Source organism: Hetaerina americana, unplaced genomic scaffold, assembly GCF_022747635.1.
Source record: "Hetaerina americana unplaced genomic scaffold, ioHetAmer1.1.p SCAF_1, whole genome shotgun sequence".
NCBI classification, from domain to species: Eukaryota; Metazoa; Arthropoda; class Insecta; order Odonata; family Calopterygidae; genus Hetaerina; species Hetaerina americana.
Genome location: NW_027286069.1, coordinates 49,119,563 through 49,134,918, shown reverse-complemented (window position 1 = coordinate 49,134,918; position 15,356 = coordinate 49,119,563). Strand labels below are relative to the sequence as shown.

Here is a 15,356-nt window from a genome sequence, read left to right as displayed (position 1 = left end):
TCTGTCCTTCACACCCACATTTCAAAACCCTACAATCCTATACCTTGTTTCAAAGACCGTGTTTCCATGCCATACAAAACTGCACTCCACGTCAGTTTTTTGGGCGATTTCTACACATTCTCCCTCAAGGTCCCCATCATCAATTTCCTCATCCATTTGAAAGCTTCTTTACCGAATAATTCTTCTTATGTCCCTTCTACCTTGACCATTTTGGTCCAGAACATTTCCTAGATAGGTAAACTGTCCCGCCTACTCTAGTTCATGAACTCCTATTTTAATGTATAACTTGGCTTTTCAATTTCAAAAAAAGCACACAGCCCTCATAGTAGTAGTTTTTAGGGGAGGCGACCGACAACTGAGGTCATTTGCGCCATAGGGGATGGACAGGAAAGGATGAAGGGCGGAGAGAAACCCGGCGTCGGCATTAGCCAACTCTTTACGAAAGGCGCCTAGGGGTCCGCAGTTTAACGTCCCATCCGACGGACGGCGTACTCACTTAAAGTGCCCTCCACAAAGCACCTCAAGTAGGGATCAAGATACCTCTGAAAAATATTCAGCACCGCCGGGATTTGAACCCACGCCCTCTGGGTGGGAAGCCAGTATGTTAGCCCCCTCACCATCTTGATCCCCTCTATACATGGATTGTATAAAAAGTATTGGGAAAATTTTCAGAAAATAGATTTATTTCACATATTGCTACAATGCCTCAAAATTCTTCGAAGTACATCCCTTTAGCATTCACACACTTTTGCCAGCAGCTTTTCCTCGACTTACAGGTTCACCAGTAGGTGGATTCTGGAAGGTTGTTAAGGGTGCATGTGCACGCTTCTTTGATGGCACTTAGGGTTCCATGGTGGTGTCATTTGAGGGGGGATTAAACTTTTGGGACTGGAAAATAGTCTGCCAAGGTGCCCAGTTGGGATTGTATAGGGGTTGGGGAATCATTGTGTCGCATTGCAGGTTTCGCAAGCAGACAATCACTTTGCCCTCGTCTGTCAAGACCTTCTAGACGAATTTAGCACAGATATTTTGCACCACCAAATTTTCAGTGATAATAATGTGCACTGTCATCTTATCAATGCCATTACAATCTGCAATCATGAGCACTCTTAACTGACGGTCTGAATTCAGCTCTTGACACACAAGTCTGGAAAAAATTGTTACCGATACTTTTTATACAAATATTGAATGATCCTACTAGCTCAGCTCTAGGGATCATCAGAATTCACAAGCCCTTCCACCATCTCAAGGTTGCAGTCTACAGCTCTTCAGATACGATATTCAAAACATTCCTTTCTTTAAGATACAAAATTGCTTTTATACATGAGTATTAACATAAAAATGAACCAAAACAAACAGTGGATTCTGCTATTTTCTGCCCTAAAAAATGAAGGTAAGCATGATTGGATTTTGGTCTATCACTAATTACATGAAACATGTATGTCATTAGAGTCAGACGTTGTAAGAAGACTACCAGTGGCACTCACACATTTATTTACTGCCAGGGTTCAGGAAAATAGTGATAAATGACCATTTTAGCTGAAAATTCTAAGAAAAAAAACGGAAAGCAGGTACAGTTTCTGTTTATAATTTTTCTACAAATGTATATAATCATCGTTCGCCCTCATTCACCTCCAATTTATCTATCCACCCAGTATGCACGACAAACAAGATTGAGTTCTGTCTTTTCTTTACAATAAATAATATCCAAGTATGTATGTTCTTTCAATGATGGCTCTTACACAACAATGAGCCCTGTTACTCAGCCGCCCCATCACATCAAATCGGTTTGCATCTTACAGGACAAAGTTATACCTGAATACCATAATACACATGCTGATTTATATGGCACAGAATGGACTAAAAAGTGTCTTTCATGGGTTGGAAAACATGATACTTCCTTCTTACCTCCTACAGCAATGAGTATCACAGAAAAATCAATACATATCATTCTGAGGTTTGGGAATCGAAATTATCCCAGGGAATGGCAAAAACAGCTACATACCATCTGGTAATATAATTCTGAATATTTAATTGATTAAAGACAACAGTAAAATGAAATAAAAGCCAAATGAATGTACTAAAGAATTTAATTGCTTGTTATCAATCATTGACATGTAACATTAATAATTCTCTTTAGTTATAAGTCATGTATCGTGGGGTTGCAGAGAACTTGGCATATGACTTAATTACTTTATTTACAGCTTCCAAAAAGTCTTTTTCAGTGGCAACTTTTCTTCGAGCACGAATTGCAAACATACCAGCTTCAGTACACACAGAACGAATTTCAGCACCTACAAATTGAAAAAGATTCATTACAAATGCATTCTTTAACATTATTTCAACTAGAACAAAAATTAGATTGAAGTAGTTAATTAAATTTAAAACAATTAAAGTGGTTGATGTATTCCTTGAATTATAAAAGTCAAGGAAGCACATAAATAATATGAAAGTTCATATTCTGCAAAATGCAGAGAAAGCCTTGGCTTAACGATCTGCACACTCTTATGCATTAAAAGCTTACACAAAGAATGGTAACTTCAAATGTATCACAAATGAGAACTATGTATAATGCAAAAAATTTACTTCAAAATACACAAAGATGGGAAAAAAGGTGTTTCAATTGCTCCAAGTATCTCGACAATTTGTATAATAAACCTGAATAATATGCTCCTCATACAATATCACACCAGACTATACACCATAAGCAGTAACATAATATTTTATACCATTATAAATACCCCATTGAAGTATTCATAAAAATTATCCTTAGATCAATGTGATTGAACGTGATTTTATCAATTATTTCAAAAGTATTCCCATTGTATGACATATTTCATGTAAACATTTTTATGTTGGAGCAGTGACAATATATGGCTAGCCAGAATTGACAGTTAGATGGCAGGTAATCCAATTGTAGAGGCTGATGTCAAGATTACTGAAATCTGTCACAAAGAATGAAGCAAAATTAAAGAAAATGAAAAAGTAAGGTATGGCATTGCTTCAGTCATCACCCAAGAATCTTTCAATATAAGGTTGGTTTGGCAGACATATTCCTGCAATATTTTAGGGAATTCAAATCACAATTCCACTCATATCATATATTAAAACTCCTAATAAATGGAAGCACATATTTTCTTTTCACATAGGTATTTTTTGAATTTTTATTTTTTCCTAGAAAGTTTGGAAATTGGTAATAGTGTGTATACTTTATTAGAAGCAGCCTAACTCTTTGGCGAATATTTAAGTTAATAAATGACCAACCCAAAATCTAGAACCAAAACCACAATAATAAATCTGAAGGCTGGTTTGATAAGTGAAGGTAGAGCTCACCTAATACCAAGCTCAACAGCATGTGAAATTTACACACTCATGTTAAGAGAGTCATTTACATCCCCTTTTCCCCCTGGGTGGTTTGCCCTACAGATCTGGTACCCAAATATCATGTGTAACATTGCTTGGGTGAAGCTGAGAACTCAAAGAGGCATCTAGCACAAATCAAACCAGAGCCCTCTGGTCAGTAGCACCACACACTATCAACTGGACAACCATGCCACACAAATCTTGAACATATTTTAATAGAGCAGACATTAAAAATACTCACCTGTGCTGTTAGGGCAAAGCCTGGCAAGCAATTCAAATCTAATATCCCTTTCAACACTCATGGATCTTGCATGAATTTTAAAAATGTGGGTTCGTCCATCCAGATCAGGGAGACCAAATTCCACTTTACGATCTAAACGGCCAGGCCGCATCAATGCAGGATCCAATGTATCAGGACGATTTGTTGCCATGAGGACCTAAAGATAAAATTTTAGAAGTTTACCAATCATTCAATTATTTTAATTTCATTGGATAGAACCAATCTTCTTATTTTACCCCTAAACAATGAACAACATTAAATCATGAAGTGCTAACACAAATGTTTTTCTGTGATAGAGAAAGCAGATAAATTATTTTCTCATCATATCCCTCAACAAAGAACAACTTTCAATCATGAAGTTTCAACAAAAATGTTTTTTCATTGCCAATTAATAAGTACTTCAAAATGAAAGAATCCAACCACATTGTTTAATCAGCTTTTGATTATTGTTTCTATACTGGCCCGACAATGATGATCAATGGTCTTTATAAATGACAATTTCATTCAAAAAGTGTATTTCACACATTTATTGAATGTTTTCAGGTGGCTTAGTCCTGAACTATAACTTATGAGCTTTGAGAGTGATTAACATTATCGCCAAATCAATTATTTCACATTTTTTTCATGTTCCCAATAAAATCACTCAAATGCAATCACACCTACCTTTATGTTTCCTCTTGGATCAAAACCATCCAACTGATTAATAAGTTCAAGCATGGTTCTCTGGACTTCATTATCACCACCTGCTCCATCATCATATCTGGCTCCTCCAATGGCATCAATTTCATCAAAGAATATTAAGCAGGCTTTCTTACTGCGTGCCATTTCAAAAAGTTCACGGACCATACGTGCACCCTGTAACATGTAAGTGTACAATGTTAACTCCTTTCAAATACCAATGGACAATGACCTCGATCACCTTTTTGACAGATTTACTTACCTCACCAACATACTTCTGTACAAGTTCAGATCCAATAACTCGTATGAAGCAAGCATCCGTTCGATTAGCCACAGCTCTGGCACAGAGAGTTTTTCCTGTTCCAGGAGGCCCAAATAACAGAACTCCCTTAGGTGGCTCAATACCCAAATTTATGAATTTCTCAGGCTAAAAAGAAAAAAAATAACTTTGTATTCCTAAAATGAGTGCCTTTATCAAACATTACCCCAAATTTAACATGAAAAAACACTAAAATTAAGTGTGTTTCAGATAATGCCTGCATAATGCAATGGAACAGTGTTTGGTCATTATTCCTGCCACATGTACTCTGATTGTTCGATTTTTATTTATGTGCCATTCACATGGTTATTGGACTCCACAAGGATAAGATCCTTGTGGAGTCCAATATCAAGGTGGGTGATAGGGAGCATATAGTCGGATGATTGGAATATATACCTAGTTCCATTAAACATTTCAAGATCTGACCTAGGAAATCATAGTTTTATGCTAATTCAAATGCATCTTTGCAGGGTGCCTCATCTTGTCAGATAAAAATGACTTGGAGACAAGTATTGGTAAATGCACCTTCAGTCATAATGTCCTAATGTTCCCATTTTGCTCCTAAGCTTTATTTGGGCCAAGCCCTGTTCCTGCCTCCTGAGAGTCAAAGGGAAGTGTGGTCAAGAATGCATAACCAGCAGTACTAATATTCTCATTTCTTGAGCTTAACACACTGCTACACATTTCTTCTTAGAAAACAATGAGGTTTTAAACACTTACAAGGTACAGCAGCATCATTTGCCAATTGGAATTGAAATTCCCTTCAAATCAACAAGTTATGCTGCTGCACCCAGTACAGATAATTATAAAAATTTAATTAAAATAAGTGTGCAGATAGCGTGGTATAAGACTGCTACATCCATTACATTTCCGAGTGATTATAAAAATTGATAATCCTGTAGAATTCATTCAAGTTTAGTAATACATGTTTTCTGTTAGAATGCATTAACATCAGATTGCCTTTGGCTAAATCCTTCGAAAAATGGTGGTTAAGCTTGAGCAATACAAAGCAGCAAGTACACAGCATTAAGTAAAAAACTGACAACCACATAAATACTTACATGAAGCAATGGAGTCTCCACTACCTCTCTTAGTTTTTCAATCTGTTCCTTACATCCACCAATGTCACTATAAGTAACATCAGGTTTCTCTTCCACTTGCATCATTGTCACAGTTGGGTCAATCTTCGGAGGCAATGGAATATGTATTTGATATTTATTCCTGTCAACACTGTAAATATAGTAAATGCCATTTAGTATCACATATTATAATGGATTTTATTGAAACATGTATCGCATTATTTTCCATAAACACCATAAATAATGTTTACACCCATTAGGCCAAGACCATGAGGGGATCAGCTAAATTTTTATAATAAAATATACAGTACAGAAATATCCAAATACTCAAAGCATACATACATGCACTCTGTAATGGTTGAACCACATCTCAAAAATAATCTGCTAGCAAATGGATTCCAAGCCAAAATGTGTTGATTTTTTAAAATTGGCACTTACAAATTCAATTTTTCCACATCATTTTCAGTGGCTCTTATTAATATAAAACCAATGTGACGGAAAACATCACTGGACCTACCTTGCTCTCAGAATGGGTATGAATTCTGCCTACTTCGCTCAATTTTGCACGGAAATTCACTTCCCAATGTGAAACGTGTTAAATGAGGTTTTTGTGAATGAAGAGTAGTGTAGGGGAAAGAGGAGCACATGACTGGTAATCATGGCTCCATCACTGGTTGCGATAGAGTGACAGTCACCAGTTGCATCTTTCCAATACAAATTACTTCATTTGGAGAAAAGAATTCCTGATTAAACCAGTATTTTATGCTAATGAATAACTAATAGTAGCACTTTTCCACTGGATAAAATTTATTTTACAACCGGGTTTCGATGTATTACATTATCATCATCAGGACCAAAAACTACTCAATTTGTTCAGTGATTGATGCTGATTTATTGCTTAATTTATAAACAGGTGATTACAAATAATGTCATCAGAGAGAGGGTTACACTGAATGATTAGAATCAGGACTCTGGTCACCAAAGTGCGACAGATAGTAAAATAACCACAGCTAATTGCAACCAGTAATACTACACGAAATGAGTAAGATGCCTATCCTTATCCTGACCTTACCTCAAAATCCTAGTATCAGTGGTACGCAACACTGCTCAATTTTTAAACCCAAAGTTGTAAAAAAGAAAAAGCTGGATCTGCGACTGTTGCCCTACCAATATACTACACTGTTCCCCCTTCTTGCTCTGTTCTAACAATAAGGATGTAACCTGGATAAAATTTAGAGCTATGGGTAAAATTCTATTCATGCTGAATTATTTTTGATTCTCCACCCAGTTTCAACAAATCATTGTCATCCTTGGGTCTAAGATGACAATGTTTTGTTGAAATAGGGTTGTGAAAGAAAGATTTTTGGGGATATTTAAAATTATTTTTACCCAACAATCATGAGATCCATCAAGGAAAGACTATCCATTTTAAAAATAGGCATCTTAGCTGCATGACTTCACCTAAAAACATTTTAAAACTACAGGAGGAAGAATCTATTTAAGATGGGCCAGCCAGTTTAGACTTTTCACTTGTGGATAATCAGTAATATGATATAAACTAAATGGTGTAGCCATTTGAGAAATTGAGGGCCCATAAGAAAACACCTGCATGTAGGTATGAATCCTCATTAGAATTTATTTTTTAAGTCTAACCTTTTAGATAGTTTAAAATGGCTCTATGGGGAGTCAAAATGGAAGAATTCAACCAAAAAGCCTGGACTGAATACACAATATTAACAAAAGGGCTAAAAAATTTGCCTCTTCATTTGATTACCTTGTTTGAGATCGTCATAGCCACTCAATAGTTATTAAGGGTGACCAAGGATTTACAAAATGGCTTGCTGGACTGCATTGTAAATGAGTCATGAGAAATTATTAATTGAGGTGGCCGAGGCTGGATTTTTATCTTGATGGGTGCTACGTATTCTGATGTCTTCAAACTATATTTTAGTTGTGGTAAATGTTACTCAAAAGACGACCAGTTGAAAGGTTTTGGAGTTCCATGATTCCGACAGACATGATATCCCTTCACTAGAAATTACAAGGCTATCTCAGAGATGTCACTCGTGGAAACAAAAAAAGTTACTTCCCAAAGTCATGGTGGTGGTAACATGAGTAGCTGTAACTCAGGAATTCAAATAATTAAAATAAAAGTATTCTTCTGCTAATTTTGTACATAGGTAAGTCTACAACTCGATTAAATTATGGTCCCAGTAGCGAGACAAATAAGGTGTGTTTTTTGCTAACATTGAGAGGATACTAATTTTTTCGCTCATTCACCCTTAGCCACTTTAGCGCAGGCGGCAAGGAAAGTTTCCGTTGACTCTTATATATAGTATATTAAGGTATGCATGTTTACATGTGTATACTTCTTATATGAGGTATCTATGAAGGGAAACACACCTTTGACATACACAGAATTATATTAAACGGTCCGGAAATTCCACTCACCCGACTCTCATTCCTTCTTCAATATCAGTCGGAGCAACGGAATCTGCCAAATCAACGACGAATTTGGCGAATTGCTTAACGTTGATAATATATTTAGGATCATCTGAATCCGCATTTATTATTTTGGTACATCTAGCAACCTATGAAATATTCCATCGTCATTAGTTATGTCAAAGAAATTAACACCACTGATTTGCGAAAACTCAAGAATGCAAACTTCAAATGAAAAGGTGTTAGCTATTAAAGAACCACTTACTTGCAGCGGCTGTTCATTCTGAAGAGTCTGTTTATCGGCTGCTAAGTCCCAAAGAGCTGGAGGTGCCAAACCAGTATCAGATTCCTTGATTCCAGTCAACTCATTCACACGTTTGATGATAACTTGAATATCGTCATCTACTATTTTAATTTGCTTTAGATATTGCCCTTGCCCCTGGAATATGTATGGAAACAGACATATTAACACCTTACACGCCATAATAACTTAAGCAGACATCCAAATCCAATACTTACGTAGGTTTTCAGCATCATAATATCACCTTCATCGAGAGCTGAAATATCATCATGTAATATTGAATTAATCAAACGAATTTCCAGCGTACAGTTAATGTTTTAGGTGTTAAATGGTGCTGATTTAGATAGGGAAGGCGTTATTGGAAATTTACCTTTAATGTCCTTTTCTTCTTCAGGCTCATCTTTTTTGGATTTTCTCATATCATCTCCCAGGTAGTCAGGCATTTTGAAGTTCCCTTCTAAGCAGCAGCAATGAGAAAGAAGAATAGTAAATTATAAAACAAGAATTCTGACACATATTCCTTCGAAGGACTTTAAAAATGAGATAGCAAGATTTTGAACGTCAGACGAAACGGGATTAAGTTAAAATTAACGATTTTTATAATGACTCACAAAATATTCTACTCCAGAATATAATAAAGGGCAGTATAATTCATAAAAAGAAACAAGAGCTTCAGCTGTTTCCTCAATGCCGATGAGTTTACAATCTTGAGGATAATAATCGATCGGATGAATCGATTATAAGGAATATCGATGCGATACATAAATCTATCGAATGATATTTAGTCTGCAGTTACCGCGACAATTGAATGCCGAAAGTTGACATGTATATCGTTTTAGAACTTGGATTAATGAGCAAAATTCTTGATGTTTTATTGCAATGGGAAAAGTAGGTTTTATTTCTATCTCTATTCAATTGCATTTTCAAAATAATTACCGGCCAATATATTTGAAGAAAATGCTATTAATAGAGATCCTATCAATCACTGTACTATGGATAAATGGGGGTTTTGTTAGTATAAGTCAGTGTGAAGTAGACGTCAAGATTCAGCACTTTTGGTTACTTGGATAATTTTGGAATATATGAACATAATTGCTTTTATTTTTACACTAATACAGGAATTGTTTCCAATGAGTAGATTATTTTATCGGAAAACCTTAAAATATGAATTATTTGTGTGCCAACTGTTTTATTTCACGCTAATTCATTTAATACATTGATTTCGAGGGTCATTGCTCCCCAGGTAGCATGGCTGTGATTTCTCATGAACTATTATGAATATTACTAAAGTGTAATAAAACATGTTTTCTGTTCCCTTCATCACGGTACTGGTGGCTGTCCATAGGTTACCTTCATATTCACCAACAAAATATCTGCTCATTACGCAAGATCCACGATTAATTACTGTTGAAGAGATTAGGGCATACATTATTTCATCCACATTCATGCTTATTAATAATTGTATTGCTGGATTCCTACTGATATTACCCTTAAATTTTTTTAATTTTCCCCTTGGAATCAATTTAATACTTTTTATTTGTTAACGATATTTCCTTGATAAATTTACTGCGTATTTGTTTGTACTTATTGAAGCATTATTGCTTATCTTTTGGATTCAAGTGTAATTTCGATGGAAGAGGATAACTGCCACATCCAGAAGTTATGCCACTTAGGTCGTCGGCCCATTGGTTTTCCAACGATCTCTCTCACAAAAACATACAATTAGGCATAATCAGACAAAAAAAATATGTATATAAAATAATAAAACTTCATTTCTGAAATGGAAGTGAAAAATATTCACTACGGAGTGATTGCCAATGGCTTTGTAAATAAGAAAGGTGTTTGTGGTAAGAGTTCCCAAGTTGCCTTCTGCATTCATTAGAGCATTAATAGCTGCTAATAATGTATGAACATCAGCAATATAATTTCCAGGTGCAAGGCACTTCACTTAATTGTTTCAATACCAAGGGCCTTTGGTTTTCCTTGATTTTCTAGGAAGTCAACTAATAAATTAAATGGAAACATTTTCTCCCAGCAACTGCCCATACATTTCATCAGGCACAAAGAAAATGAAAGGGTCTGGAAGTGTGATCAAGGGGAGGGATGAGTTTCATGAAGACTAAATTTTATTATTACCCCTTAGCAATGAAAATGAATTCATAAAGATTATAATAATTTACTCATTTATGAAATCTCAGAGGAATGATAACCAACAATTCTAGGTATTTTGAAATATTAATACAAATAAGCAATATTGCAAACAAATTAGCAAGTGTGACCATATAACAAGAGTGTAGGGGACTACAAATAAAAACAAAAGAAGCTCAGAAAATGTTTTAATGCATTTGAAAAATATTTTGAGTTTCTAATAACATTTTGGGCTTTGCAGGAGTAATGTAAGAGGTATCAGATTAACTGCAATTAAGTGTAAGTAATGAGATTCTCAGAGTAGGGCAACTAAATCAAACATTAAAGTTAGAGGGAATAAACTGGAGTAGGTGAAGCAGTTCATATATTTGGGCGATATTTTGAAGGAAAAGGGATATAGTTGCGCAGGCATTATTAGAATTCCATGATCAAAAGATGCCTTTACAAGAACAAGAGAGTTAATGACAGTTGTACTGCATAAGGATAAGAAGTCAAGTTCAGTAGAGACTTGAATACGGAGTATTGTCCTTTATGGATCTGAAACCTGGCCCTTATTGCAAAAAAATGAGGATAGATTGAGAACTTTTTGAGGCTTGGGCCTAAAAAAGAATGGAGGAAATAAGTTCAACGGAGATGAAGATAAACAATTAAATTTTAAGTATAATAGGTGAAGAGAGTAAGTTGGTTCAGGAAATCAAAAAAAGGCAGAAAAACAGACAAAGGAAATATTGAAGGTAGTAGGATGTTGTCATAACATAGGAGAATGTTAAGTGAGAGTGACAGAGCAAAGAGAATAGGTATGAAGCAAATGATAACTACAGCCATATGAATATTATGGGCAGAATCAATCCCAGTCGTACTCTTACAAAAAACCAATTCAACACAGCACTTCATTATTACCCACTGATGAAAAGAAATACCTAAAATTACCTTTCCACCCCACACTCACAAGGGTTAAGGCATTCACACATACCCAAGCAATTGAGAGGTTGGTAGGCCACTGGCGCATGGGGAAACCTCTAATAAGCCTTGGTTGTGTGAGTCACGACTAGCAAGGATTAAGGCTAATTAGTACATTCAAGCTAGAGCATGCGTGATTAATTTGCATTCATTTTATTTCATCACGCGCGATTGGTGGGCCGCCGGCACAGAGAGGTCTCTCGCCAGCCCTGAGTGGGTGTAAGTGCTAATGACAAGCAAGGATCAATGCTACATAGTATATCGAAGCTAGAGAGTGGCCGGATTAATTTGCATTAATTATTACGTGTGATTGGCAGAGATAATTCTCTCACAAGCCCTGACTGGCGAGTGCTTGAAGGGCGACGGTCAATGCGATCTAGCATACCTTAGCCAGAGCATATTTTGCTATCATATTTTGGTTTCATCACTTTCTGTTCTAATCCCCTCAATATTATTTCATTTTGACCTAATTTCAATTACTCATTTATTTAATTTTCCTTCACCCATCCTTTGCCCATTTGTTAGAGTAAGGCTGGGGTGGAATCTTCCCATAATAATACAAAGAGAATAGGTTTTTTTGGAAATTAGGAAGAAGTGACAAAGAACTGAAGAAGATATCAAAGATAGGAAGGGTTACAATAATTATGCTGTCATAATACACTGATGATAATGATCATTGGGCAACATTGAAAACTTACCTTTAAATGGTAGATTATCTTCAATAGCAATTAGATTTAGAAAAAGGAATAAATAGTATACAAAATATGCATAAAATAATTCTCCACTTTGATTAGAGCTACCCAAAGAAAAAAAACTGTGGGATATTTCATCTTGTGAATGGAGACACCATTGGTGCTGGAGCCATGATCTCAGGTTACAATACTTACCCTCCACGCCTTCCATTTCTCCACCAAAAGCAGAAAAGCTCTTATTTCCTTCTATTGTTGTCTGCCTTATTTTTAACAAACTAATTTAAGTAATCACTCTATCTTACTAAATATGCAGTTATCAAATGAGAAAACATTAGCCAGTCATTAGAATTAATTGCTAATGAAACTGCAACCTTCTTAAGCATCAAATTGCATGATCAGGCCACTTTTGTTATTACACAGTGTCCTAGGGCAGCTAAATACAAGTGGCTGTTACAGGGGTACGCTAAGTCCTCCAGTATGCCATCCTTATTACAAACCTAACCCTGGAATGTGGTTGAATCATATGGAAGCTCTTACCAAGTAGAATATACAAATGAATTCAGAAAGAACTTTTAGCTTCAGAAGTTTTACTGCACTGAATGCCGAAATGCTTCTGAAGACATACACTCAGCAGGCTTTGGCCACTTCTGATTCCCCAGGATAGAGTTGACCCTGCTAATGGGAATACCGATGGGGTGTTGGTCAACTATGAGTATCCCCATCCCCCCAGATTATCCCAGACAAACCTTGCATCAAAATTATGGTTGGAATGATACCTTTGTTGAATCTCAAAATAAGAAATGAAAAGAACTTTGCAATGTTCCTCACCAAATAATATAAGAATCTGAGCGGCTTTGATGCAAGCTTATCACCATAAAAACCAGGGTTCAATATTAAGAACTTCGCATTTCCTATATGATTATATTCATGCTAAGATTAATCTTAGTCCATATGAATTAAATATGGTAGCAGCTGTATTGATAAATTTAGACTACATAATTTATTTAAGAGGTCATTCAAGGTGGACCACGCGCTACTGTAATAAATACTTGCAAAAAAGAACAATGGAGAACTGTGATATATTGGTTTGAGCAACTTGGTAATACTAAATGGAATATAAAAAGCAAAATAATCAACGCTAAAATATGGCAAAAAAATTACTTAAATTTGAAGACAAACCCAAAATATCGCAGGATTTAGAAAAATTCTTTTTAAGCCCTTTCCTGGACTCACCCATAAAATTAAATTGCAACTGTCGTTCACGATAGCTTAAAAAAACTAAATGGTCGTCCACTTGAATTGCCAAGTGGGACATTTACCGACAGTTTCATATCTTGTGGTGCAGAAATGATAATCCTCTTTTAATGATAATTACTTTCCAGCCTTGATAGCGTTACCCATAACCAAAACCATGAATATGGAGATGCTTGTATTACTGGCAATTAATCTTTGTCAACAGCTTTATTGAATGGAGAGGATTATGCACTAACAACAGTGGGCTCTTCTTTTCTAGGCACCAAAATTTTCATAGGCCTTTCTTAGTAACGACAGAATTCATGGAGAATCTTTCACATTAAACAAAGACTAATGCTATACAGCGTAACAAGATCTAATTTTTATAGGTAAAACACATTGTTCTATAGTTAAAAACCACGGAGACATTTACATTGTATACGACCACGACATTACATTACGAGAGATTAGTAATCCGAGGATCGGATACTTCACTTCGATGGCAAATTTCTAAATGCAAAATCAAAGGGATAATTGCCCAAATTGTTGATTAAAATTGAACACAACATAACCAATCTTATTTGGCCATAAAACTGAGTTCAAAACCGACGATCTCACCCGGCACATAACCTAGGTCTCTTCCTGAGAGCCGTTGCTTTTAAACGTTTTCTGGGGAATTAGTATCAATAATGTACATAGACTTTGGAGCTAACCGTTTAATTCACGTATTCATAACAAAATTATTTTACAATCCACTATTAGTCCCATTTGAAAATTACAATACCGAAAAATCTTCTTTGTACACGTAATTTTCCTTCCGGCATTCCGTCAACTACTCAAAATATGACCCCTGGAAAGAAATTAACCGGTATGAAAACGAATATCTCAATACAATATATATCATTAAATGAACACGATTTCAAAAAGACAAACCTGATTATTTCTTAAGCAACTGGTATCTTACAATGAGAAAGGGAAGCGAAAACCCACTTCCAAAATAGAGCATGAACATCCCTAACAGCTTGAATCGATTGTTAATGCTGAATGGCAAATTCTGCAAAACAAAATGTTTAAATTCATTAAGGTACCCTTATCATTCACTATTCTTAATTTTTACACCATGAAAGCAATTACTAACCTCTCCAGGAATACCTCCAGTATAATAAGCCTGCCTTATAGATGAGGTCATGAAATTTCTCACAGACATCGCCGACCTAACGAGAGACATTTTTACTACTCTTTGAATCGACGGATACGAAATGGCTTCAATGGCGACAGCAGAAAGGTAGAGTAAGTCGACACAGAAATGGAATTAATGGATCTGTAAATGACAAATATCCAAGAGTATTCTCGTAAGATAAAAAAATATCTAATAATGTAGCATAATTGTCATAAAATATCAAGAAATTAATTATACACAATAATGTGTTTAGGTTTTTAAATAGTGAATTGACTGTCACATACGCATGTGATATTTCCCCCGGGATTTTCAAAACGGTTAATGAGATTTGATTTCCAGTGGGAACTTTAAATGCTTTGATTTCTCAAGAACCATAATATTCACTTCACAGTACCCCAATAATTAACTGTCATGCTATACTGCTTGTTCAAGTTCACTCCACTTTATCAATAATATAATAATATAATATATCAATAATATATATATATATATATATATATATATATATATATATATATATATATATATATATATATATATATATATATATATAACCGTCATACCAATCATAGTACTTACAATGTATAGTCATTTTTTTAAAGAACTGTTTTCATTATATAGTTTTAAATCATAAAACGTTCCGACTCTGGATTTTGATGCAGCTAGATCCGTTACATAAGT

The 15,356-nt window shown here is 35.3% G+C and overlaps 2 protein-coding genes across 2 annotated transcripts; both read right to left on the bottom strand.

Moving 5' to 3' along the window:
• Positions 1–2,072: 2,072 nt before the first annotated feature.
• On the bottom strand, positions 2,073–9,180 carry Rpt1 (26S proteasome regulatory subunit Rpt1). Its single transcript, XM_071582624.1, has 10 exons — positions 9,074–9,180; positions 8,833–8,919; positions 8,681–8,718; positions 8,427–8,600; positions 8,171–8,310; positions 5,702–5,870; positions 4,584–4,748; positions 4,307–4,498; positions 3,605–3,800; positions 2,073–2,294 (listed from the first exon to the last, which is right to left on the bottom strand). Exons 2-10 carry the CDS (start codon positions 8,903–8,905, stop codon positions 2,137–2,139), a joined length of 1,305 nt encoding a protein of 434 aa, XP_071438725.1. The 5' UTR covers positions 8,906–8,919; positions 9,074–9,180; the 3' UTR covers positions 2,073–2,136.
• Positions 9,181–14,196: 5,016 nt separating this feature from the next.
• LOC139685650 (cytochrome c oxidase subunit 7C, mitochondrial-like) lies at positions 14,197–14,785 on the bottom strand. Its single transcript, XM_071582611.1, has 3 exons — positions 14,634–14,785; positions 14,429–14,549; positions 14,197–14,345 (listed from the first exon to the last, which is right to left on the bottom strand). Exons 1-2 carry the CDS (start codon positions 14,721–14,723, stop codon positions 14,433–14,435), a joined length of 207 nt encoding a protein of 68 aa, XP_071438712.1. The 5' UTR covers positions 14,724–14,785; the 3' UTR covers positions 14,197–14,345; positions 14,429–14,432.
• Between the last annotated feature and the right edge of the window lie 571 nt (positions 14,786–15,356).